The sequence below is a fragment of the Bufo gargarizans genome, chromosome 4 (genome assembly GCF_014858855.1).
Source record: "Bufo gargarizans isolate SCDJY-AF-19 chromosome 4, ASM1485885v1, whole genome shotgun sequence".
NCBI lineage: Eukaryota > Metazoa > Chordata > Amphibia > Anura > Bufonidae > Bufo > Bufo gargarizans.
This window is the reverse complement of record NC_058083.1, coordinates 40291621-40316452: the sequence shown is the minus strand read 5'-3', so window position 1 is coordinate 40316452 and position 24832 is coordinate 40291621. Positions and strand designations below refer to the sequence as shown.

Here is a 24832-nt window from a genome sequence, read left to right as displayed (position 1 = left end):
ATGCTAGGGTAAAGTGCAATTACATCCGCAATGACCCAAGAATATTTCTGGGACCATTCAAGCTCCTGTATTGCTTGTAGAACTGATTTGGTATCCCTTAAAAAACCAGGGATGTTGGGGATCAAAGGTTGCAATAACGAGTCAACCCACTGGCAGAGACGTTCAGAATAGGACCCTATGCCCGAGACGATTGGTCTCAGGGGAGGTGGAAAAATTAATTTGTGGACTTTTGGTAAGGCATGTAGAATAGGGGTGACAGGAAAGGCAACAAAAATATAGTCCTGATCTTTTTGGCTAAGAATACCCAAATTGAAACCATGCATCAATAAAGTTTTCAGTTCTGATTGAAAGGAGGGGAGCGGGTCACCTAGTAAACTCATATAGGTCTTATCTTTTTGTAACATCTGATTAATTTGGCATCTATAGAGTTCACTATCAAGAATGACCACAGCTCCCCCCTTATCAGCTTGTTTCACAACAATATCATCTCTGTTTTGGAGACTGCGCAATGCTAATGATTCTTTCTTAGACAAATTGTCAGTATGAAGATCATTATGTTGTGAAGCTACAAAAATGCTCAATGAGACAAGATCTCTTTCAACCAGTTCCTGAAACCTATCCAGTGCATGAGACCTAGATTGCACCGGATAGAAATCACGGTTGGAAGGGTTAAAGTCTGGTGAGCAATGCATGGTGTCAAGTGGGAGACAAGTATTTTTCAATTCTATTAAATCATAAATGTGTAACATTTCATTGAAAGACATACTGGTAACATTAAATGTTTGGTCTGATATAGATGGAGCAATAGCTTCATCAAGGTCCGGTTTAACATTGGAGGTGAACACATTGGTCGCAGCGTCACTTGGACTACACAGCTGTGAATCAACTGATTGAAAATGCTGCTGCAGGGTTAGGCTGCGGGCCAGTCTGTTCACGTCCAATATGGTTCTATATAGATCAAAATGACATGATGGCGCAAAGGTGAGACCTTTGCCTAGAACCTTAAGTTCATATTCCGATATAGTACACGCCGACAGATTGATTATCTGTAGTTCGTTTTCCCCCGTCTGGATCTTGCAGGATAGCGACGGCTTTCTATGTCTCCGTCCCCCTCTGCGTTTTTTGACGTTTGTCTGTGTGAACCAGAACCTTGTGTGGAGCGGGTGCTCGGTGTCTCGATCTGAAGTTGATTGGTATCGCTTTCCGATTCAGCCGAGTCGGCCTCAGTTGAACTGAATGAAACTTTGCGGCGTTGGGCTTTTTTGGATCGTAAGCCTCTCAGAATGGATCTCGGTGTATGTGACCGCATTTCTGGCCAGGTATATACTTCTTTACGGTTATAGTCCAGTAAATCTCTGTTGAATTTGGATTGCTTCATTTGCATGAGGGCTTCCTCAGTTGCTGCAAGGTCCTCCTTTAATTTGTCATCGAATTTCAAGAATGCTGGATTATTGATGTGTTCCAGCAATGAATCTTGTGTGGTTTTAATCTCCCTTCTTAATTCCTCTAGGGTCTGTTTTTCATTTTGAACAATTAAGTCCATAAGTTTTAGGGAGCAGTTTGATAAAATAGATTCCCATTCCGTATGAAATAAATCTGAATAGATGGTGGATGGTTTCTTTTTTAAGCGTAGGCCCCTGGGGATCATTTCTTTTTCAATATACTTTTTAAGTGACGTATAGTCCCACCAGGTGCGAAGCTCTTTTAGAAGCTGTTTTTCTAGTGTAGACATCAGTGTAATGGAACGCAGACTGTCCTGGATATCCTGCTGTGGCTGTTCAAAAATGGCATTGATTTTCAGGAATCTTTCCTGTTCATCCTCCATCGGACGCAATGAAGCGTGTGCCATGATGTTAGCCAGTATCGCAGAAAAAACAATGAAAATAGAAAGCTGTGGAAGGGAGTGCACGCTCTCGGGATCAATTCAAATGTAAAAATCAGGGGTTTGAGCAGCTCTCACCTGCCAAGGATTCCACTAATATAGCGCGGACCAGCTCCCTCACCCGAAGCAGGAGAAATGTAGATATGGAGAAAAAAAGGATTGATTGGTCCAGCTTGTATTCGTGGTAATCCAAAGCTTTATTCAAAATTCAGTAAAATCCAGGTACAGGAATGCAGGTCTACATGTTTCAGACTCAATAAAATCCTAGCCATTACTCATGACATTTTCCAGTACACTGCAGAAAGTTTTTATAGAGAGGAGGGAGGGACTGACTTTCTCACCTGAGGTAATCAGGCTGAGGTTCAGCCACTCCCATCCCATACTGAATTTTGAATAAAGCTTTGGATTACCACGAATACAAGCTGGACCAATCAATCCTTTTTTTCTCCATTGTCTTAAATAGGGGCACATTTTTTGCGTGATGAGGTAACTGTTTGATTGGTACTATGGGGTGTACAGTCGTGGCCAAAAGTTTTGAGAATTACATAAATATTGGAAATTGGAAAAGTTGCTGCTTAAGTTTTTATAATAGCAATTTGCATATACTCCAGAATGTTATGAAGAGTGACCTTTCCACTGCATTTCATTGCTGTCATTAAAAGACCTGCTGAGATCATTTCAGTAATCGTCTTGTTAACTCAGGTGAGAATGTTGACGAGCACAAGGCTGGAGATCATTATGTCAGGCTGATTGGGTTAAAATGGCAGACTTGACATGTTAAAAGGAGGGTGATGCTTGAAATCATTGTTTTTCCATTGCTAATCATGGTGACCTTCAAAGAAACACGTGCAGCCATCATTGCGTTGCATAAAAATGGCTTCACAGGCAAGGCTACTAAGATTGCACCTCAATCAACAATTTATAGGATCATCAAGAACTTCAAGGAGAGAGGTTCAATTCTTGTTAAGAAGGCTTCAGGGCGTCCAAGAAAGTCCTGCAAGCGACAGGATCGTCTCCTAAAGAGGATTCAGCTGCGGGATCGGAGTGCCACCAGTGGAGAGCTTGCTCAGGAATGGCAGCAGGCAGGTGTGAGCGCATCTGCACGCACAGTGAGGTGAAGACTTTTGGAAGATGGCCTGGTGTCAAGAAGGGCAGCAAAGAAGCCACTTCTCTCCAAAAAAAACATCAGGGACAGATTGATCTTCTGCAGAAAGTTTGGTGAATGGATTGCTGAGGACTGGGGCAAAGTCATATTCTCTGATAAAGCCTCTTTCCGATTGTTTGGGGCATCTGGAAAAAGGCTTGTCCAGAGAAGAAAAGGTGAGCGCTACCATCAGTCCTGTTTCATGCCAACAGTAAAGCATCCTGAGACCATTCATGTGTGGGGTTGCGTCTCATCCAAGTGAGTGGGCTCACTCACAATTTTGCCCAAAAACACAGCCATGAATAAAGAATGGTACCAAAACACCCTCCAACAGCAACTTCTTCCAACAATCCAACAACAGTTTGGTGAAGAACAATGCATTTTCCAGCACGATGGGGCACCGTGCCATAAGGCAAAAGTGATAACTAAGTGGCTCGGGGACCAAAACATTGACATTTTGGGTCCATGGCCTGGAAACTCCCCAGATCTTAATTCCATTGAGAACTTGTGGTCAATCCTCAAGAGGTGGATGGACAAACAAAAACCCACTAATTCTGACAAAATCCAAGAAGTGATTATGAAAGAATGGGTTGCTATCAGTCAGAAATTGGCGCAGAAGTTGATTGAGAGCATGCCCAGTCGAATTTCAGTGGTCCTGAAAAAGAAGGGCCAACACTGCAAATACTGACTCTTTGCATAAATGTCATGTAATTGTCGATAAAAGCCTTTGAAACGTATGAAGTGCGTGCAATTATATTTCACTACATCACAGAAACAACTGAAACAAAGATCTAAAAGCAGTTTAGCAGCAAACTTTGTGAAAACTAATATTTGTGTCATTCTCAAAACTTTTGGTCACGACTGTATACGCCTTTTTGATTGATTGGTGTTGCACTTTTTGTGATGTAAGGTTACAAAAATGACTTTTTTTTACACAGTTTTTATTTAATTTTTTTATGGGGTTTATTGGACGTGGTTAATCATGTGATATATTGATAGAGATGGTTGTGATGGTCGTTACGGACGCGGCGATACCTAATATGTGTGTTTGTTTTTTTATAGGAAAAGGCAATTTATTATTATAATTTACATTTTTATTTATTTATTTTTACTTTTATTATTTTCACTTTTTTTTATCAGTTCCCTCTTGGATCTTGAAGATCCAGTGGGGCTGATGGTTTTACTATACTTTGCAATGCTCTTGCATTGCAAAGTATAATACTACCAGATTTCCTGTAGGTGGCAACACAGACGCCTTTGCAAAGCATCCGGTTGCCATGGCAACCATCGGGCACTGCAATCCCGATGGTTGAGAGAGGGAGCCCCCTCCCTCTATTAACCCCATGGATGCCGCTGCCGCGGCATCTATGGGGTTACAGCAGAGTGTCAGCATACAGCTGACATTTGCTGCTGATGGCGGCAGCTAAGGAAGGGAGCCGCCACCATCACACACAGCAGTGGAACCACATCGGGTACAGGGCGCACAAATGGGGAAGGGCTGGAAACGGGGGGTACGGCCAGCATGGAGGGGGCACAGATCGGAGCCGGATGAATGTATTTGGCGAGAAGGGGGCGGACCACATCAGGGGCATGATTCATGGATAGGGAGGTGGGGACCGATGGCAGAGGCAGGGCCCACGGTGGTGGTGGGGGGTTGGAGGCGCACAGGAAGGGGGCACAGATCGGGGGGCTTTAGGACACTACCTGATTTCAGGCTCTGATCTGCAGAGTGCAGATCAGAGCCTGAAACCAGCATTTTAACACTGCTGCAATCCGATTGGTTAGTCTGTGCAGACTAACCAATCGGATCGATTGCCGGCAAGGGACCACTCTGATTGGTCCCTTGCTGGCATTACTAGACTGTATGCTGTCCATGACAGCAGCAGGGAAGGGGCAGAAGCTCTAATCCGAGCACTTTTCAGCGCTTGGATTAAAGAACTGCTATGACGTCTATACACGTGGTAGCTGCAGCTACCACGTATATAGACGGATTGCAGTCGTGAAAGGGGTTAAAGGAGTTGTGCAGGGGTTTTATATTAATGACCTATTCTCAGGATAGGTCATCAATATCTGATTTGCATGGGTCCGAGTCCCGATACCCTCAACGATCAGTTGTTTGAAGAGTAGGCGGCGCTGCTTCCTGTTTAGAAATACACTCATATGTCTTGGAGCACAGTGTAATTACAAGTGCTCTTCTTCTTCACTTCTAATTACACTGTGCCGCTGCTGTATGCAAGACAACATGCAGTGTAATCTGCCAGAGGAAGCAGCACTCACCTCCTGTTCAAACAGATGATCGGTGGGGGTGTTGAGGATAGGTCATCAATATAAGACCCCTGCACAATGACCCTTGCTCACAGGCCCACCCAGGAGGATTCACTTGTTCCTCTGTGAGCCAGCCCAAGCCTGTCTCTCTAAGCCCTTTTGAACACAAATCTAAGGCTAACATATTTGCAGCCAAATAAAAATAAACTAAGAGGGAGTCTGTCACTTGGAAATTCCCTGATAACCCCAGCACAGTGCCATGTAGGGCTAGCTTAGCTGAATGTAATAATGCCTTTCACTTACGGTGCCTTCACACATGGCAGATTTTGTTTCCTGCAATTTAGCAATTTTCCTGCAACTGAAAATCAGTTAAATTCATCTGACTGTGGTTGCTTTTGTTAGAAAGGCATTGACTTCATGTGTAAAGATACCCTTAGCGATATGTTGCTTCAGTCTGAAGAAAATTTCTACATAAAAATGAGCAGTTAAGTGCACTGAGGGCAGGCCCAAGCCACTCTGTACACCCTTGCTTGATCTGCTTCTTCTCTCAGCTACTACCTCTGCCACTTGATTGAGAGGGCCAGATCCCTGCATAGTCATCTCATATGGACCCGTAGACCAAAATAATTTTTAAAAACTTGATGGGGAAGAAGACCTCACAGCCAGTTTGTTAGAGAGTGTATGATTTGCACTGGAAATGCTCCTGGTGATATTGTTATTAGTATTACCTCTAATAAAGATTTCTGGGGTTTCACCGTGTTAATCATGTGCATGTTCCCAATGATCGGTAAGGGTTTAGGTCCTGGAGGAAAGTTCTGGTACTTCTTGTTTTCCTTGTTGAAAACACTGTACAAAATTAAGAAGACAGTGACTGCCAGAAGAATTGAGACCAAGTCCATGGTGAAGATGAGTCAGCAAGAACCTAAGAAAATGTAAAATAAACTTGTATAAGAAAGCAGGTAACTCCAGAGATTACAAACATGACTTAAGGACAACATTATTCTTTATTACTCCTATATTATTTTAACAATATTTACATGTTTCAAGCTGCAAGTCGGACTGAGCATGCTTTGTGTGTAGCTGGTGAGCAAATATCTATTAACAGCAAACCATGTAGTCACATATGGGCTTATTGCAAGGCATGAAATAATGGCAACTATCTCCAAACTGTACTTCATTCGATGTATTAAGTCCCCTTTGAACATTTATACAAACGCTAATTAACAATAATCGTACCGTGTAAAATTTCCGTAGATCATCGGGTGAAAGCATCGTTCATACAAATGCCAAAATCATAGTGTCTGGGCAGAAGATCATGCTGTGTAAACAGAGAAGAGGAGATGATTGCTGCATGTCAATGCAGCTCTCACTTCCTCTGACAATCAGGCAATTATTGGGAGTGAATGGGTTGTTTTCAATTATTACCTGCTCGGTTGGCCTAAGTAAATGGGCCTTCACTCATTTGGAGATCCTCGTCTTCTCACTCTTGCCAACGCTCCTTCTACATTTTTCTTTAGAACCTAATCTTTAAATTCAACAGTATTTCCCACATTTTATGCACTCAACTGGACTTCATATCCATACATACACAGATACTGGAGGATGACCGACTCATGCGGCTATATGTGTACCAAGATCGCTAGACCTTTGTAGACAGCAAGTACTTTTACCTTTTGTGTCATCCCTATTTCTTCGCAGATTGTAAGCTGTTCAGAGCAGGAAATGCTTAGAAACTTCCTCAGCCATAGGGCCCAAGTTTAAGTGTAATTTTTTTATTATTTTTTTGTGATTCCTGGACACAACTATTCTGTGTATACAGATAGGCAATACATACAACTAAGAGATATCATACTTTGGGCAACTTGTGCCCCATCCAATGCTAACCTATGTTTCAGTTTGTGGGAATCTAATTGTTTCAGGGTGACGATGGGTATTGTAGATGAACAGGTAGTAAAAGGGATACACTTTATTGATGACATCTTATTTGCTTGGCATGGACCCCATCAAGAACTGGTTGTCTATAATGAATCTTATGTATAAACTCAGATGATTTGAATCTCTTCTTGATGCATACTAGTGTTGAGCGAATTGAGCCTCAAATCCTAGATCCGAAGTTAATTTTCTCCAAGATTAGTTTTACTGCTGTACGGAGACGGGTCTCTGTACAGCATTAAACTCTATGAGCTCCAGTGAGGTAAAGTGAGTTATCACAGAAACTTTGCAAGACTTCGTGAATAACTTCTGCCATCGATTTTTAAACTTTAAAACCATTTTAAAACATGGATCCAAAGTCAGCTTCGGTAACAACTGATACCTCGGTACCGAAGCTAACTTTGGATTCTTGTTTTAAAATGGATTTAAAAACCTAAACTTATTCAACAAAGTCCCGCAAGACTTTGGGAATAACGAATTCCCTCACTGGAGCCTACACAGTTGAATGCTGTAAGGAGACTGATCTCTGTACAGCATTCAAACTAAGTTTTAAACTCTACTACATCTGTAATCGACTTCGGATCTAGGATTCGATTTGCTCAACACTCTATTTTCATGACATTAGAATTCAAGTTGCAAGAGATAGTACGGTTGACACCAACATTACTGCAGGCACCTTCATAGTAAGGAAGAAGTTGTCCATCTATGCAATTTTTCTAGTGCTACAAGACAAATATTAAAGGCAGATATATTTGATACCCACAGCGATTGGAAAGAGTGTTGATCAAAGAGTTACTAAATGTTTGTTAATAAGAAAAGTGTATAATACCTATCCAAGTTCACCATTGAGTCTAAAGAAACATATATGAAGGATAAAAATATCACCCTAAATCCACGGGAACATTGTCCTCTGTTTGTGACCTTATGGTGCAAATTAACTCCGTTAGTGATACCAATGGAGGTGTTACAAAATGCTGTAATTTATTAAAAGAAGTACTTAAGTGCTACATGTCCCCATAGTTTATTCTATATTAGTAGAGCAGGACAGTAGAGCAGCCATGAAGACTGACCCTCTTAAAGGCAATTTCTAAATATTTTGTGAGAAATATATAGGAAGGCGTCAAGACTTGAGAATATGGAGGTACAATATTTCCTTGAGAACCAGACCTTGATACATCTTGCACTTATTTAATGTAAATTGATTGTGAAATGTTGCACAGTTTTTTCCCTTGATTTATTCTGCTAAGTAGAATTTCCTCGTGCTTCATGGTAACTAATTGAATTTCCCTGAAATGGAAACTATTCATACTCACCTCATCCGTTTGAGCGCAAAAGAGCCTCCTGCCAGCATCTAGTGGTGCGCGGTGACGTGTATGATTTTATAGATTTTTTTTTATTATAGACCTTAATATTACTATCAGATGGCGAGATCAGCGATGAACATGGCATCTGAGGGGAACAATGACGGGGAGCAGCGAAATCGCCGTTCCCTGTCATTGCATCCACTACTAAGGGCTCTTTCACACTTGCGTTGTCCGGATCCGGCGTGTACTCCACTTGCCGGAATTACACGCTGGATCCGGAAAAACGCAAGTGAACTGAAAGCATTTGAAGACGGATCCGTCTTCAAAATGCGTTCAGTGTTACTATGGCAGCCAGGACGCTTTTAAAGTCCTGGTTGCCATAGTAGGAGTGGGGAGCGGGGGATCAGTATACACACAGTCCGTGCGGCTCCCGGGGCGCTCCAGAATGATGTCAGAGCGCCCCATGCGCATGGATGACGTGCCATGTGATCACGTCATCCATGTGCGTGGGGCGCCCTGATGTTACTCTGGAGCGCCCCGGGAGCCGCACGGACGGTAAGTATACTGCTCCCCCGCTCCCCACTACACTTTACCATGGCTTCCAGGACTTTAGCGTCCCGGCAGCCATGGTAACCATTCAGAAAAAGCTAAACGTCGAAACGAAATGCGCCGAAACGACATTTAGCTTAAGGCCTTTCAATGGGCATTAATTCTGGATCTGGCCTTGCGGCAAGTCTTCAGGATTTTTGGCCGGAGCAAAAAGCGCAGCATGCTGCAGTATTTTCTCCGGCCAAAAAACGTTCCCGTCCGGAACTGAAGACAACCTGATGCATCCTGAACGGGTTTCTCTCCATTCAGAATGCATTAGGATAAAACTTATCAGGATTCTTCCGGCATAGAGCCCCGACGACGGAACTCTATGCCGGAAGAAAAGAATGCAAGTGTGAAAGAGCCCTTACAAAGAAATGCGCGTAATGATGAAGTAATTCATCACAAAGTATATTTTTTTGTAACATTCTACGAAGCAGGCAAATAGAATTTTCAAGAACCTCGCTTAATACTAAGTGCTATCAGTTACTGATAACACCTCCCCCATGTACAACTGTCAGAGACTGACAGCTATCTCTGTATACACACTTAGAACAGAGAATACTATCAATCACTGATAACACCTCCCTGTGTACAGCTATCAGTGACTGAAATCTATCTCTGTATACACAGTTACACAGAGAATACTATCATCATTGATAACACCTGCCTGTGTACAGCTATCAATGACTGACAGCTATTTCTCTATGCACACGTACGCAGGGAATGCTATCAATCACTGATAAGACCTCCCCTGTGTACAGCTATCAGTGTCTGACAGCTCTCTGTATACACACTGACACAGAGAATGTATAAATTACATTTATTACTGAATCTACTGAAACTATATACATTATCAATCTGCTCATCTCCTCCTGCTCTATAATAAAAGGCCTACAGATTGCTTTACATTTTGTGGTGACTGGTCTCTGCTGGAATTTAAATTGTTTTATTAAAGAAATAGAGAACTTTATGTAAAGTCTCCCCTTAGCAACTTTTTATCTAAGAAGAATCCATCTTCAGTGTTTAGTAAAGGCGGATAACTGGATAACCATGTCATGCAGCAGTAGGCCTCTCAGTATGTGCCACTCTATATGTGTTTATTCTGCACATTACTAAAACAAATTCTATAAGCTATCCTGATGACCATGTATTTACCTCCATAACTCTATAAAAGATTTTACTAAAACTAATGCTATATACAAACCGGATTCCCAAAAAGTTGGGACACTAAACAAATTGTGAATAAAAACTGAATGCAATGATGTGGAGATGGCAAATGTCAATATTTTATTTGTAATAGAACGTAGATGACAGATCAAACGTTTAATCCGAGTAAATGTATCATTTTAAAGGAAAAATACGATGATTCAAATTTTCACGGTGTCAACAAATCCCCAAAAAGTTGGGACAAGTAGCAATAAGAGGCTGGAAAAAGTAAATTTGAGCATAACGAAGAGCTGGAAGACCAATTAACACTAATTAGGTCAATTGGCAACATGATTGGGTATAAAAAGAGCTTCTCAGAGTGGCAGTGTCTCTCAGAAGCCAAGATGGGTAAAGCATCACCAATTCCCACAATGTTGCGCAGAAAGATAGTGGAGCAATATCAGAAAGGTGTTACCCAGCGAAAAATTGCAAAGACTTTGCATCTATCATCATCAACTGTGCATAACATCATCCGAAGATTCAGAGAATCTGGAACAATCTCTGTGCGTAAGGGTCAAGGCCGTAAAACCATACTGGATGCCTGTGATCTCCGGGCCCTTAAACGACACTGCACCACAAACAGGAATGCTACTGTAAAGGAAATCACAGAATGGGCTCAGGAATACTTCCAGAAACCATTGTCAGTGAACACAATCCACCGTGCCATCCGCCGTTGCCAGCTGAAACGCTACAGTGCAAAGAAGAAGCCATTTCTAAGCAAGATCCACAAGCTCAGGCGTTTTCACTGGGCCAGGGATCATTTAAAATGGAGTGTGGCAAAATGGAAGACTGTTCTGTGGTCAGACGAGTCACAATTCGAAGTTCTTTTTGGAAATCTGGGACGCCATGTCATCCGGACCAAAGAGGACAAGGAAAACCCAAGTTGTTATCAACGCTCAGTTCAGAAGCCTGCATCTCTGATGGTATGGGGTTGCGTGTGGCATGGGCAGCTTGCATGTCTGGAAAGGCACCATCAATGCAGAAAAATATATTCAGGTTCTAGAACAACATATGCTCCCATCCAGACGTCATCTCTTTCAAGGAAGACCCTGCATTTTTCAACAAGATAATGCCAGACCACATTCTGCATCAATCACAACATCATGGCTGCGTAGGAGAAGGATCCGGGTACTGAAATGGCCAGTCTGCAGTCCAGATCTTTCACCTATAGAGAACATTTGGCGCATCATAAAGAGGAAGGTGCAACAAAGAAGGCCCAAGACGATTGAACAGTTAGAGGCCTGTATTAGACAAGAATGGGAGAGCATTCCTATTTCTAAACTTGAGAAACTGGTCTCCTCGGTCCCCAGACGTCTGTTGAGTGTTGTAAGAAGAAGGGAAGATGCCACACAGTGGTAAAAATGGCCTTGTCCCAACTTTTTGGGGATTTGTTGACACCATGACATTCTGATTCAACATATTTTTCCCTTAAAATTGTACATTTTCTCAGTTTAAACTTTTGTTCCGTGATTTATGTTCTATTCTGAATAAAATATTAGAAGTTGGCACCTCCACATCATTGCATTCAGTTTTTATTCACGATTTGTATAGTGTCCCAACTTTTTTGGAATCCGGTTTGTATAAGTGCCTTGCAAAAGTATTCACCCCCCTTGACTTTTTTCGTATTTTGGTACATTACAGCCTTAAGTTTAATGTTTTGTTAATCTGAATTTTATGTAATGGATCAGAACACAATAGTCTGAGTTGGTGAAGTGAAATGAGAAAAATATATAAATAAAACTATTGTTTAGAAATAGAAAACAGAAAATTAGCATGTGCGTATGTATTCACCCCCTTTGTTAGGAAGCCCATAGAAAGCTCTGGTGCAACCAATTACCTTCAGAAGTCACATAATTAGTGAAATGATGTCACCTGTGTGCAATCTAAGTGTCACATGATCTGTCAATACATATACACACCTTTTTTGAAATGCCCCAGAGGCTGCAACACCTAAGCAAGAGGCATCACTAACCAAACACTGCCATGAAGACCAAGGAACTCTCCAAACAAGTAAGGGACAATGTTGTTGATAAGTACAAGTCAGGTTTAGGTTATAAAAAAATATCCAAATCTTTGATAATACTCAAGAGCACCTTCAAATCTATCATAACCAAATAAAAATAACATGTCACAACAGCAAACCTGCCAAGAGACGGCCGCCCACCAAAACTTACGGACCGGGCAAAGAGGGCATTAATCAGAGAGGCAGCACAGAGACCTAAGGTAACCCTGGAGGAGCTGCAGAGTTCCACAGCAGAGACTGGAGTATTTGTACATAAGACGACAATAAGCCGTACGCTCCATAGAGTTGGGCTTTTATGGCAGAGTGGTCAGAAGAAAGCCATTACTTCCAGCTAAAAACAAAAAGGCACATTGTGAGTTTGCGAAAAGGCATGTGGGAGACTCCCAAAATGTATGGAGGAAGGTGCTCTGGTCTGATGAGACTAAAATTGAACTTTTCGGCCATCAAAGAAAACGCTATGTCTGGTGCAAACCCAACACATCACATCACCCAAAGAACACCATCTCCACAGTGAAACATGGTGGTGGCAGCATCATGCTGTGGGGAAGTTTTTCAGCAGCCGGGACTGGGAAACTAGTCAGAGTTTAAGAAAATATGGAAGGTGCTAAATACAGGGATATTCTTGAGCAAAACCTGTCAGACTCTGTGCGTGATGTGAGGCTAGGACAGAGGTTCACCTTCCAGCAGGACAGTGACCCCAAACACACTGCTAAAGCAGTGGCTCCACAAAGTATTGACTTTAGGGGGGTGAATAGTTATGCACATTGACTTTTTCTGTTATTTTGTCATATTTGTTGTTTGCTTCGCAATAATAAAAAAAAAAACATCAATGCTTGAAATTATAATTTTCATTAAATTTGTACTTGATCAAGTTGGATATTGCAGAAATGGATCAGAGCTCTGAATCTATTCAGGCTATGTATACACTCCAAAGTAACAAGCAGAAAATTGGCCCCTGCAGAACGGGAGGGGGGAGTATGATTATTTTAAAATATAACATTTAATGAGGTCTTGAATATGCAGAATAATAAGACTCACTACACAATACAGACATACATACAAGAACGTGCCAACTTAATGGTGCCCTGTGGCTGGTAGAGACAATAAATCTGCTCCGTCTGTGAAAGATGTGAACAGTCTTACCAGACCCTTTGTAGATACTGGGATAGGTCCGTGATGACAGGAGCCGTAGACACTGGATGTATGCCGTGCGGGAGCTTGTGGATCTGCCGTGTAGCCGTATAGATGGAGCAATAGGACTCGACCTATGTAACCCTACCAAAGGTGGAGGGGGCTATTATACTTCTACCTATCTATACGGAGCACTCGCCCTGGAAAGGGCGACCACGTCCGGTAGCCTGCCCCTATCTTGGACCTAACCCCTAAAACTAAAAACAATTTGCCAGTGCAAAGAATAAAATTGCTTCCAATGATCTCCTGACGTGGCACGTTTCTGTCCGTGACTCTTCAGGGGAGTAAATGCAGGAAGATGACGGATAGATAGCCACAGGTATCTGGCCTGAGGCTAAGTAAACACTGGGAGGGGAACAAGCAGTAGAGGCTTGTATCTGCTATCCCAGGGTGGTGGGATGCAGTCTTGCAAAGGAGGTGTAGTCCTATGCTAGACGGTCAGGGGATACAATGATCCACTATCAGGTGGGTCCCCTCTGGTAGGAGTAAACAACGAAATAAACCAGCCGCAGTAATATACCTAGGTAGTGGACTTTAAATATTCGCGCTCCTTCTCCGTCGCACCTCCTCCTCACTGGCGTCATCGGGATGCGACGCCACACTGGAGCGCCGCAGCTCTCCCGGTCACGTGACCGGGAGATGGTTTATTTTGTTGTTTCCCACCACCCTGGGATAGCAGATACAAGCCTCTACTGCTTATTCCCCTCCCAGTGTTTACTTAGCCTCAGGCCAGATACCTGTGGCTATCTATCCATCATCTTCCTGCATTTACTCCCCTGAAGAGTCACGGACAGAAACGTGCCAAGTCGGGAGATCATTGGAAGCAGTTTTATTCTTTGCATTGGCAAATTGTTTGTAGTTTTAGGGGTTAGGTCCAAGATAGGGGCAGGCTACTGGACGGGGTTGCCCTTTCCAGGGCGAGTGCCCCGCATAGATAGGTAGAAGTATTATAGCCCCCTCCACCTTTGGTAGGGTTACATAGGTCCAGTCCTATTGCTCCATCTATACGGCTACACGGCAGATCCACAAGCTCCCGCACGGCATATATCCAGTGTCTACGGCTCCTGTCATCACGGACCTATCCCAGTATCTACAAAGGGTCTGGTAAGACTGTTCACGTCTTTCACAGACGGAGCAGATTTATTGTCTCTACCAGCCACAGGGCACCATTAAGTTGGCCCGTTCTTGTATGTATGTCTGTATTTTGTAGTGAGTCCTATTATTCTGCATATTCAAGACCTCATTAAAAGTTAAATTTTAAAATAATCATACTCCCCCCTCAAGTTGGATATTACATCTTCTTATGCTCTGTTGGAATGTGGGGTAAAATTTTTCAATTCTGTGATCGATAATTGTTAATTTGTTAAATCTGAAATCTTTTGTAATTTTGTAGTTGTTCAAGGAAATGCATCTGTATAGCCACGAGCTGTTTTTTTTTTTTCTTATTTCTTTGTCTGGCTCGCTGAAATGGTCGCACACGCTCCGTTATATCTTTCAACTGTCTCCTGAGTTGTGATAGGGAAAGCAAGGACACGCCCCCTGAGCTGTAGAAGAATAGACACTCCCCTTGAGTTGTCAGCTTGATATAAATCTAGCAGGGCAAAAAATGGGGAGAATTTTGGATACATGTGAGGTACAGGGCTGGTTCTAGCTTTGTTAAAAATAGATTGTCATGTACAATATGAGGTCTCATTAAAACATTTTACATTAGTTATGGAATAAACCCTTTAACCCTTTTACGTATATTCACGTACATGTATGTGGGGGAATGAGGTCTCTTTCCGCATTCCCATGCGCATGTTTGTAAAATCAGTTTTGAATAACTTGAGGGGAGTAGGTTCTAAAATAGTCATTTGTGGGTGATTTCTACTATGTAAACCCCACAAAATGACTTCATATCTAAATAAGTCCTTAGAAAAGTAGGTTTGGAAATTTTCTTTAAAAATGTCAAAATTGCTGTTAAGATTCAAAGCCTTCTAGCGTCCTAAAAAAATAAAATGATATTTACAAATATAGGGAATGTTGAACAAACTATTTCATGAGGTATTACCATCCGTCTTAAAAGCAGAGAAATTCAAATTTCGAAAATAGCGATTTTTCTTTTTATAAATAAAGGTAAAACATGTGGACTTAAATTTAAAGGGGTTCTGCAGTTTTTTTTTAAAGTGATGATCTATCCTCTGGATAGATCATCAGCATCTGATTGGCGGGGGTTCGACACCCGGGACCCCCGCCGATCAGCTTTTTGAGAAGGCAGAGGCGCTGGCAGTAGCGCAGCGGCCTTCTCGCTGTTTGCCGCAGGCCCAGTGACATCACGACAAGTATCACTGGCCTGGGCGGGGCTAAGCTGTATTCAAGTGAACAGAGCTTAGCCCCGCCTAGGCCAGTGATACTAGTCGTGATGTCACTGGGCCTGCAGTAAACAGTGAGAAGGCCGCGGCACTACTGCCAGCACCGCTGCCTTCTCAAACAGGTGATCGGCAGGGGACCCGGGTGTCGAACCCCCGCCGATCAGATGCTGATGATCTATCCAGAGGATAGATCATCAGTTTAAAAAAAACTGCAGAACCCCTTTAACACTGTCATGAAGTACAATGTGTCACACAAAAAAAATAAAAAACACAGAATGGCTTGGATAAGTAAAAGCATTCCAGAGTCCTTTCCACATAAAATGAAACAGTTTAGATTTGCAAAATGTGGCTTGGTCCTTATAGTGAAAACTGGTTTGGTCTTGAAGGGATTAAAGCAGTTAATAATCTGGCCTAATTTACAAATATGTAGAGTCTAATTAAATATATTTTTTTCTCATTTGCATGTTTGTTATGCATTTTTTGCACTCTCAATTCCCTAGTTATTACACCCTATTCATTTTTTTAGTGTATGAAATTGTATTTTATTTATTTTAATTTTATTATACTTATGTTTTGTGTGTTTTTAATTAGTTTTATGTGATTTTAGCTGTTGATGACAATTTTTTCTCGTGATTGATTAAAATGGTTGTCTGCCTCTTACTAATGATCTATCCTCTGGATAGATTATCAGCATCTGATCGGCGGGTGTCCAAAACCCAGGACCCCTACGATCAGCTTTTTAAGAAGACACTAGTGCTGCAACCTTCTTGCAGCTTCGTGCAGGCCAGTGACGTCAGGTCACGTGGCCTGGACGCAGCTCAATCCCAGTCACATTAAAGGTGCTGAGTCCCACTGATCAGATGCTGATGACCTACGTATCCAAAGGATAAATCATCAGTAAGAAAAAGGCGGACAACCCCTAATGTTGAGTTGTATTACTTTCTACACTGTATAGATTGTGTTAAATGTGGACATGGGCTGTCCTTATGGAACAAACTTTCCAACAAATCTACTACTATGTAATTCATTTATCAGACTGAAAAGAATTTTAATTTATTTTAACAGCATGTATTTCTGTGTTAACCTGCACAGGGCTTTTTGAACAGGCCATATGTGTTTCTAGTGAACGCACATTATCTCCTCACATACCATGTCGCGTTTTGCAATGCATGCAGTCATGGTAACTATCTCTCCAACCTGTGCTTCAGTTCATGTCTTACACTTTGCACACATATATGGAAATCCAAGTTTTTGCTCACTTTTCATCCTATAATCTACATTATGCCTCACAACCTGATCCTTTAATCCAACAGTTTCCCCCACAATGATTGCCCGCTAGTGCACTTTATGTTTGTACGCACACATATACTGGCTTATATCTGGCTCACACCGCTATTAGGTGTACTACCTTGTTTTCTAAACAAAAATGGCTAGACCATTGTAAAAAAGAAAGACTTTTTACTTCTAATTATTATTATTATTATCAGGGGCGCACCAGCAATGAGGGGAGGTGAGGAGACTGTCTCAGGTGGTGCCATCTAGGAAAAAGTGAGGAGCAGTGTCAGGACTGTGGGCATTGAGCAGTTCCATTGTTAAAGGGGTTCTCCAGGAACTAAGAAAATAAAAATAGTTAACTATTACTTTATTATAAATATATTCTCAAATATCTTTCATGAGTAGGGATGAGCAGACCCGTGGATGTTTGGGTTTGCCCGAACTTTGGGTGAAAGTTCGGGTTCGCGACCCGAACTTGACCCGAACCCGAACCCCATTGAAGTCAATGGGGGCCCGAACTTTGGTGCACTAAAATGGCTGTAAAATCATAGTAAGGTCATAATAAGGGCTAGAGGGCTGCAAAAGGAAGCAACATGGGGGTAAGAGCAGGACAATTGCACTGCAAACAAATGTGGATAGGGAAATTACTTAAAATAACATAGAAAAGTTAATCTGTCTGTTTGTTCGGTGGGTGACATATTCCCATTTTTGGTGTAAGATACACGTGCACTTTATACATAACAGGGAAATTAATATAAGTTATCTGACTGTTAGTTCGGCCGGTAACATATACCCATTTTTGGTGTGAGGTACACCTGCACTGCATACGTGACAGGGAAATTAATATAGTTAATCTGTTTGTTGGCTCGGTGGATGACCTTAAAGAATGAGGAGAGCATCAAATAAGGGACGTAGCCCTGGTTGTGGTGCTGTTGGTGAAGCTCCTGTTGCAGGGAGAGGACGTGGTCGATCTGTGCATGTAGGCGACAGGACGTTCAGCGTTATTTTGTAGGCCCGAATACCGGTGTACGAATGGTGTGGCCAGAACATGTAGAGGTGGTAGTAGATTGGATGGCTGACAGTGCCTCCAGAACCTTCACAATGTTTCCCACTCCCAATCCCCTGATGAAAACGCAGAGTTGGCGCCTGCAGCCCTAGGGTCATCTTTCTTTCACTTCACCCAGCATGTCCACACTGTCCCATGGAAGTGTTCAGTTGTCTATCCCCCAAACACTAGAGAGAAAGAGGAAGTACCCCCCACAGTTCCCTGGCCCTGAAAGCCAGTATTTCAAAATTCCTGGCCTTTAAAATGCTGTCATTCTGGCTAGAGGAGACAGAGATTTTTAAAATCCTTATGGTGGAGGCCGTCCCACAGTACATGGTTCACAGTTGCCACTACTTTTCCAGGCGAACCAACCATGCCCTGCACAACCAAGTAGTGCATAAAATCAGGTGTACACTGCGCAACACCCTCTGTGGCAAGGTCCACATAACTACCGATATGTGGACCAGTAAGCACGGTCAGGGACGTTATATCTCCCTAACTGCACACTGGATAAATGCACTGGCGGCTGGGCCTGAGGTGGATATCAGTTTGGCACATGTTCTACCACCACCGAGAATTGCAGGACATTTCTCGTTGCCTTCTGTTGACTCCTCCTTCTACTCTGCTTCCTCCTCGACCGCCTCCTCATCTGGTCAGCGTAACACCTTCACCACCAACTTCAGCACAGCCAGGGGGAAATGACAGTAGGCTGTTTTGAAACTCATCTGTTTGGGGGAAAAAACCCACACCGCTCAGGAGCTGTGGACGGGCATGGAACAACAGACCGATGAGTGGTTGGTACCACTGAGCCTCAAGCCTGGCCAGATGGTGTGCGATAAGGGGCGAAATCTCATAGCAGCTCTGGGCTAGCCTGTTTGAAACACATTCATTCCTTGCTTGGCGCATGTGCTGAATTTGGTGGTGCAGAGGTTCCTGAAAAATTACCCCGATATGTCAGAGCTGCTGCAGAAAGTGCAGGCCATCTGTGTGCACTTTCGGCATCCTCACCCTGCAGCTGCTCACCTGTCTGCGCTGCAGCGTAACTTCGACCGCCTCATATGCGACGTACCCACAAGGTGGAACTCCACCTTGCACATTGTCATGGAACCATGAACCAGACGTACAACAAGAGATAAGTGGAAATAGAAGGCTTTATTGAAAGTCAAGCTGTAAGCAAAGTCCAAACGGATGGCTAAACCGAAGCAGGGTCTTGCGAAGCCAGAGGTCAGGAACCGGAAGGGTAGTCAGACGAAGCCTGGATCAGGAACCAGCAGGGTAGTCAGACGAAGCCAGGATCAGGAACCAGCGGGGTAGTCAGACGAAGCCAGGATCAGGAACCAGAAGCAGCAGCAGTCTTAGAAGCATGTGAACACAGGAGGACCAAGCAGGGAACTGAAGCCACAGACCTCCTATATATATGAGCTAGGCATCCAGCTCCTCCCAGTGGGAAGGAGAAGCCGCAGGGTGGGAGGCTACAAGAAACCCAGAAACCAAGATGGCCGCCAGCACATGTCAAACGAAGGAGAACAGCAAGAGGGTAAGACCATGACAGTACCTCCCCCTCAAGGGCCCCTCCTCCGCGGAGTAAGGAACGGTTTCTGAGGGAAGCGTGCGTGGAAGGCTCGGAGCAAGGCAGGAGCATGGACATCTGCGGAGGGAACCCAGGAACGCTCCTCTGGACCATAACCACGCCAATGGACCAAAAACTGCAACCGACCGCGGACCAGGCGTGAGTCCAGGATATTGCTCACCTCATACTCCTCACGATTGCCCACTTGGACCGGACGAGGCCGAGGAACCGAGGAAGTGAAACGATTACACACCAATGGCTTCAACAGGGAGACATGAAACACGTTGGAGATCCGCATGCCAGGAGGAAGCGCAAGGGCATAGGCTACCGGGTTTACCCTGCAAAGCACTCGGAAGGGACCAACAAAGCGAGGCGCCAGCTTGGGAGTGGGCACTCGAAGGTTGAGGTTGCGGGTGGACAACCATACACGGTCTCCGACCTGGTAGGAAGGAGCGGGCGCTCGTCTGCGATCAGCCTGGAGTCTCTGGCGCTGCGCAGAGACCTCAAGGGACCTCTGGATCTGTACCCAAGAAGCACGTAGGACGGAAAGGTGATCCTCCACAGCCGGAATTTCCTGGGGAGAGAATACCTCCGGTAACACGGCAGGTTGGAACCCATAATTGGCCATGAAGGGAGACGTCCCAGAGGAAGAGTTCACCGCCGTGTTCCTGGCAAACTCAGCCCAAGGCAGGAGGTCAACCCAATTGTCTTGGTGATCGGAGACATAGCAACGAAGGAATTGCTCCAAGGCCTGATTGGATCGTTCTGCGGCCCCATTGGACTGAGGGTGGTAGGCCGAGGAGAAAGAGAGATGAATCCCCAACTGGGAGCAAAAGGCGCGCCAGAACCTGGACACAAACTGACTCCCCCGATCCGACACAATCTCCTTGGGCAAACCGTGCAACCGGAAGACCTCCCTGGCGAAAATCGTGGCCAACTCTTGTGCAGAGGGTAACTTCTTGAGAGGAACACAGTGGCACATTTTGGAAAACCGATCCACAATCATGAGAATGACCGTATGGCCTCGGGATGCAGGGAGGTCCACAATGAAATCCATCCCCAGGTGTGACCATGGGCGCTCCCCGGTGGCTATGGGTTGCAAAAGGCCCAACGGAAGGTGCCGAGGGGACTTACTCTGGGCACAAACGGAGCATGCCGCTACATATGCGGCGATGTCGGAACGTAGAGAAGGCCACCAGAACAGACGTGAAACAGCCCAGGACAGCTGATTCTTTCCAGGATGCCCCGTGGCCTTGGAGTTATGGTAGGTTCGCAACAACCGAGTGCGCAACTCCTCAGGCACAAAACATCTGCCGTTGGGTGTCCCAGAGGGAGCACCAGATTGAGCCGCCAAAATCTGCTCACCCAGGGGAGAGGTCAGGCTGGTGCGAATGGCGGCCAGGATCTGATTCGGAGGTATGACCGAAGTCGGAATCGACTCCTCCCCGGACAGCTCGGAGTACTGCCGTGATAAGGCATCCGCTCTGATGTTCTTGGAACCGGGTAGGTAGGAGACCACGTAATTAAAACGTGACAAGAACAGAGCCCATCTGGCCTGACGTGGTGTCAATCTCTTGGCCTCAGAAAGGTAGGTCAGATTCTTGTGGTCCGTCAGGATGAGAACCGGAACCACCGAACCCTCGAGCAAGTGCCTCCATTCTTTAAGGGCCTGCACGATGGCCAATAACTCCCTGTCACCAATCTGATAGTTGCACTCCGCGGAAGACAGTTTCCGGGAGTAAAACCCACAAGGAAGCAGAGGACCCTCTGGTGTTCTACGCTGAGACAGAAGGGCGCCTACTCCCGTCTCAAACGCGTCCACCTCGAGGACAAAGGGCAACCCAGGGTTGGGATGCGACAGAATCGGAGCCGACACAAAGGCGGACTTTAGAGCCTCAAAAGCTCGGATGGCCTCGAGCGGCCAGACCTGGAAATTACTGCCCTTCCTGGTCAGATCCGTGAGAGGCTTGGCTAGCATAGAAAAGTCCCTGATGAACTTCCGATAGTAATTGGCGAATCCCAAAAAGCGCTGCAGGGCACGAAGACCACTGGGCTGGGGCCACTGTAAGACAGCCGAAACCTTCTCAGGATCCATGGAGAACCCCTCAGCGGAAATGATGTAACCTAAGAAGGTTACCTGGGATCGGTGAAATTCGCATTTCTCAAGCTTACCGAACAGCCTGTTCTCTCGTAACCGTTGCAACACTCGTCTGACATCCATAATGTGGGCCTCCATGGATTCAGAATATACCAAGATGTCATCCAAATAGACCACCACACACTGCTGCAACAGGTCACGGAAAACATCGTTGATGAATTCCTGGAAGACTGCGGGCGCATTGCACAACCCAAAGGGCATAACCAAGGATTCATAATGACCGGTCCTGGTGTTAAACGCGGTCTTCCACTCATCGCCCGCCTTGATCCTTACCAGGTTATATGCCGCCCTCAGGTCGAGTTTGGTAAAGACTGTGGCCCCTTTGAGGCGATCGAACAGCTCGGAAATCAAGGGTATCGGGTAAGCGTTCTTGATCGTGATGCGATTGAGACCCCTGTAATCGATGCAAGGCCTCAACTCACTGCCCTTCTTTTTCACAAAGAAAAATCCAGCCCCTGCCGGGGACGAGGATTTGCGAATGTGTCCGCGTGAAAGCGCCTCCCTCACGTACTCCTCCATGGCCTCATTCTCCGCTACCGACAGTGGATAGACTTTGCCACGAGGAGGAACGGCACCAGATTGTAACTCTATGGCACAATCGTATGGGCGGTGCGGAGGTAGGGCAACCGCGCGCACCTTATCGAATACATCCCGGTACTCTTCGTATTCAGGAGGCAACAGAGAGTCCGAGGAAGTACACAGCGAACCGACCCAACAGGTGATCCTGCTGATCAAGTCTGGCAACCAGCGTAGGTAGCGAGGATGGCCCTGTACCGTCAGAATTCATGGCTTGGTCCTAATGTCATGGAACCATGAACCAGACGTACAACAAGAGATAAGTGGAAATAGAAGGCTTTATTGAAAGTCAAGCTGTAAGCAAAGTCCAAACGGATGGCTAAACCGAAGCAGGGTCTTGCGAAGCCAGAGGTCAGGAACCGGAAGGGTAGTCAGACGAAGCCTGGATCAGGAACCAGCAGGGTAGTCAGACGAAGCCAGGATCAGGAACCAGCGGGGTAGTCAGACGAAGCCAGGATCAGGAACCAGAAGCAGCAGCAGTCTTAGAAGCATGTGAACACAGGAGGACCAAGCAGGGAACTGAAGCCACAGACCTCCTATATATATGAGCTAGGCATCCAGCTCCTCCCAGTGGGAAGGAGAAGCCGCAGGGTGGGAGGCTACAAGAAACCCAGAAACCAAGATGGCCGCCAGCACATGTCAAACGAAGGAGAACAGCAAGAGGGTAAGACCATGACACACATGCTGGAGAGACTGAGCAGCAGCAGGCAATAGTAGAGTTTCAGCTGCGCGAGTCACTCTGCGGAACACCACCACCCTACCACAACGAGCGGGCCTCCATGCGGGACGTGTGTGCTGTGTTGCACTATTTTGAGTACTCCACTAACATGGACAGTGCCGATGACGCAGTCCTCAGTGTTACTATCCCACTTCTATGTCTCCTTGAAAAAACACTTTGAGCGATGATTTAAGGGGATGTGGCACAAGAGGAAGAGAAGGAGGAAGGGGGATCATTTCCAAGGTTATCAGGCCAGTCATTCACAAGTGGCTCAGAGGGTGGGTTACTGCACCAACAGAGGCCAGGTACACAACTGTCCAGCCAGGGCACAGTTCTGCAGGATGAGGAGGATGATGATGAGGAGGAACCGTGTTCACAGCAGGGTGGCACCCAAAGCAGCTTATGGGCATCAATGGAGCGTGGCTGGGGGGGATACAGAGGACACAGATAATACACTTCCCACAGAGGACAGCTTGTCGTTGCCTCTGGGTAGCCTAACACACATGAGCGACTACATGCTTCAGTGCCTGCGCAATGACCGCCAAGTTTCCAACATTCTAACCAGTGCTGATTGCTGCTGGATCCCTGCTACAAGGACAATGTGCTGTCCTTAATTCCGTCAGTGGAGCTTGATTGGAAGATGTGCGAGTACAAGCACACACTAGTAGACGCGCTGCTGATTTGAAGATTCAGCGCAACTTTAAGACCACATGGATAGGAAAGCAGAGAGCCTACTAAGGAAAACCTGGGAGGCTGATAACCGTGGAAATGATCCCTCTTCCTCCTTTCTTCTTATAAGTGGTGTTTCCTAAGATCTTGTCTAAATCTGGTCCAAAAACGTATTGGCCGTGAAAGGGAAGGAAAATTACATAAGATCTTGGAAAATGCCACTGATAAGAAGAAAGGTTTTCCAGAAGAGAGGTTTAAATCAAAAAGGCAGAATTTTCGTGGCCGTCAGTAGCATTCGGAACAAAAGAAAGATAAGGGAAAAACGGAGAGGTTGAGTTATGCAAAAGGGGGTAAGGGAAGAAATTTTCTTTTCAACCCTAACAGAAGGGAGAACTCCTCCTCAAATCCAAAATAATGAGGCCATACAAGTAGGGGGAATACTAAGTTCCTTTTTAAGAACTTGGGAGCAAATAACATCAAATTCATGGCTCCTAAACCTCATAAGAGTGTTATTGTGTGGAGTTAAAATCTTCCCCTCCAGAAAAATGTGTTATTACCACTCTTCCTCCCTCTCAACAAGGTGTATTTTAAAGCTTGGAGGAAATTCGCCTCTTGGTGTGGAGATTCCTTTTATCAGTTTAGACCCAATATATCGACCATGTTAGATTTTCTTCAGGACAGATTAGACCTAGGGCTTTCTCCTAATACCCTAAGGGTTCAAGAATCAGCATTGGGGGCTTTATATAATACTAGTCTGGCAGAGTTTTCCTGGATAGCCAGGTTCCTAAAAGCAGCAGACAGGCTTAGACCAACAGTCAGGAATGTGGTAGCTCCTTGAAACCTTAACACGGTCTTGTCAGGGTTAACTTCGGGCATCTTTGAACCATTAGAATCTATTTACATAAAATGTCTCACCTTAAAAACCATAATAA

At 44.7% G+C, this 24832-nt stretch overlaps 1 protein-coding gene across 1 annotated transcript in view; it reads right to left on the bottom strand.

Annotated features, from left to right (window-relative positions):
* LOC122934535 (cytochrome P450 2K1-like) overlaps nucleotides 1–24832 on the bottom strand; it is an 88842-nt gene that overhangs the window by 55779 nt on the left and 8231 nt on the right. Inside the window, exon 2 of the mRNA XM_044290081.1 lies at nucleotides 6020–6213. Coding sequence (XP_044146016.1) covers nucleotides 6020–6190 — 171 coding nt within the window. The 5' untranslated portion in view covers nucleotides 6191–6213. The remainder of the gene's footprint in view (nucleotides 1–6019; nucleotides 6214–24832) is intronic.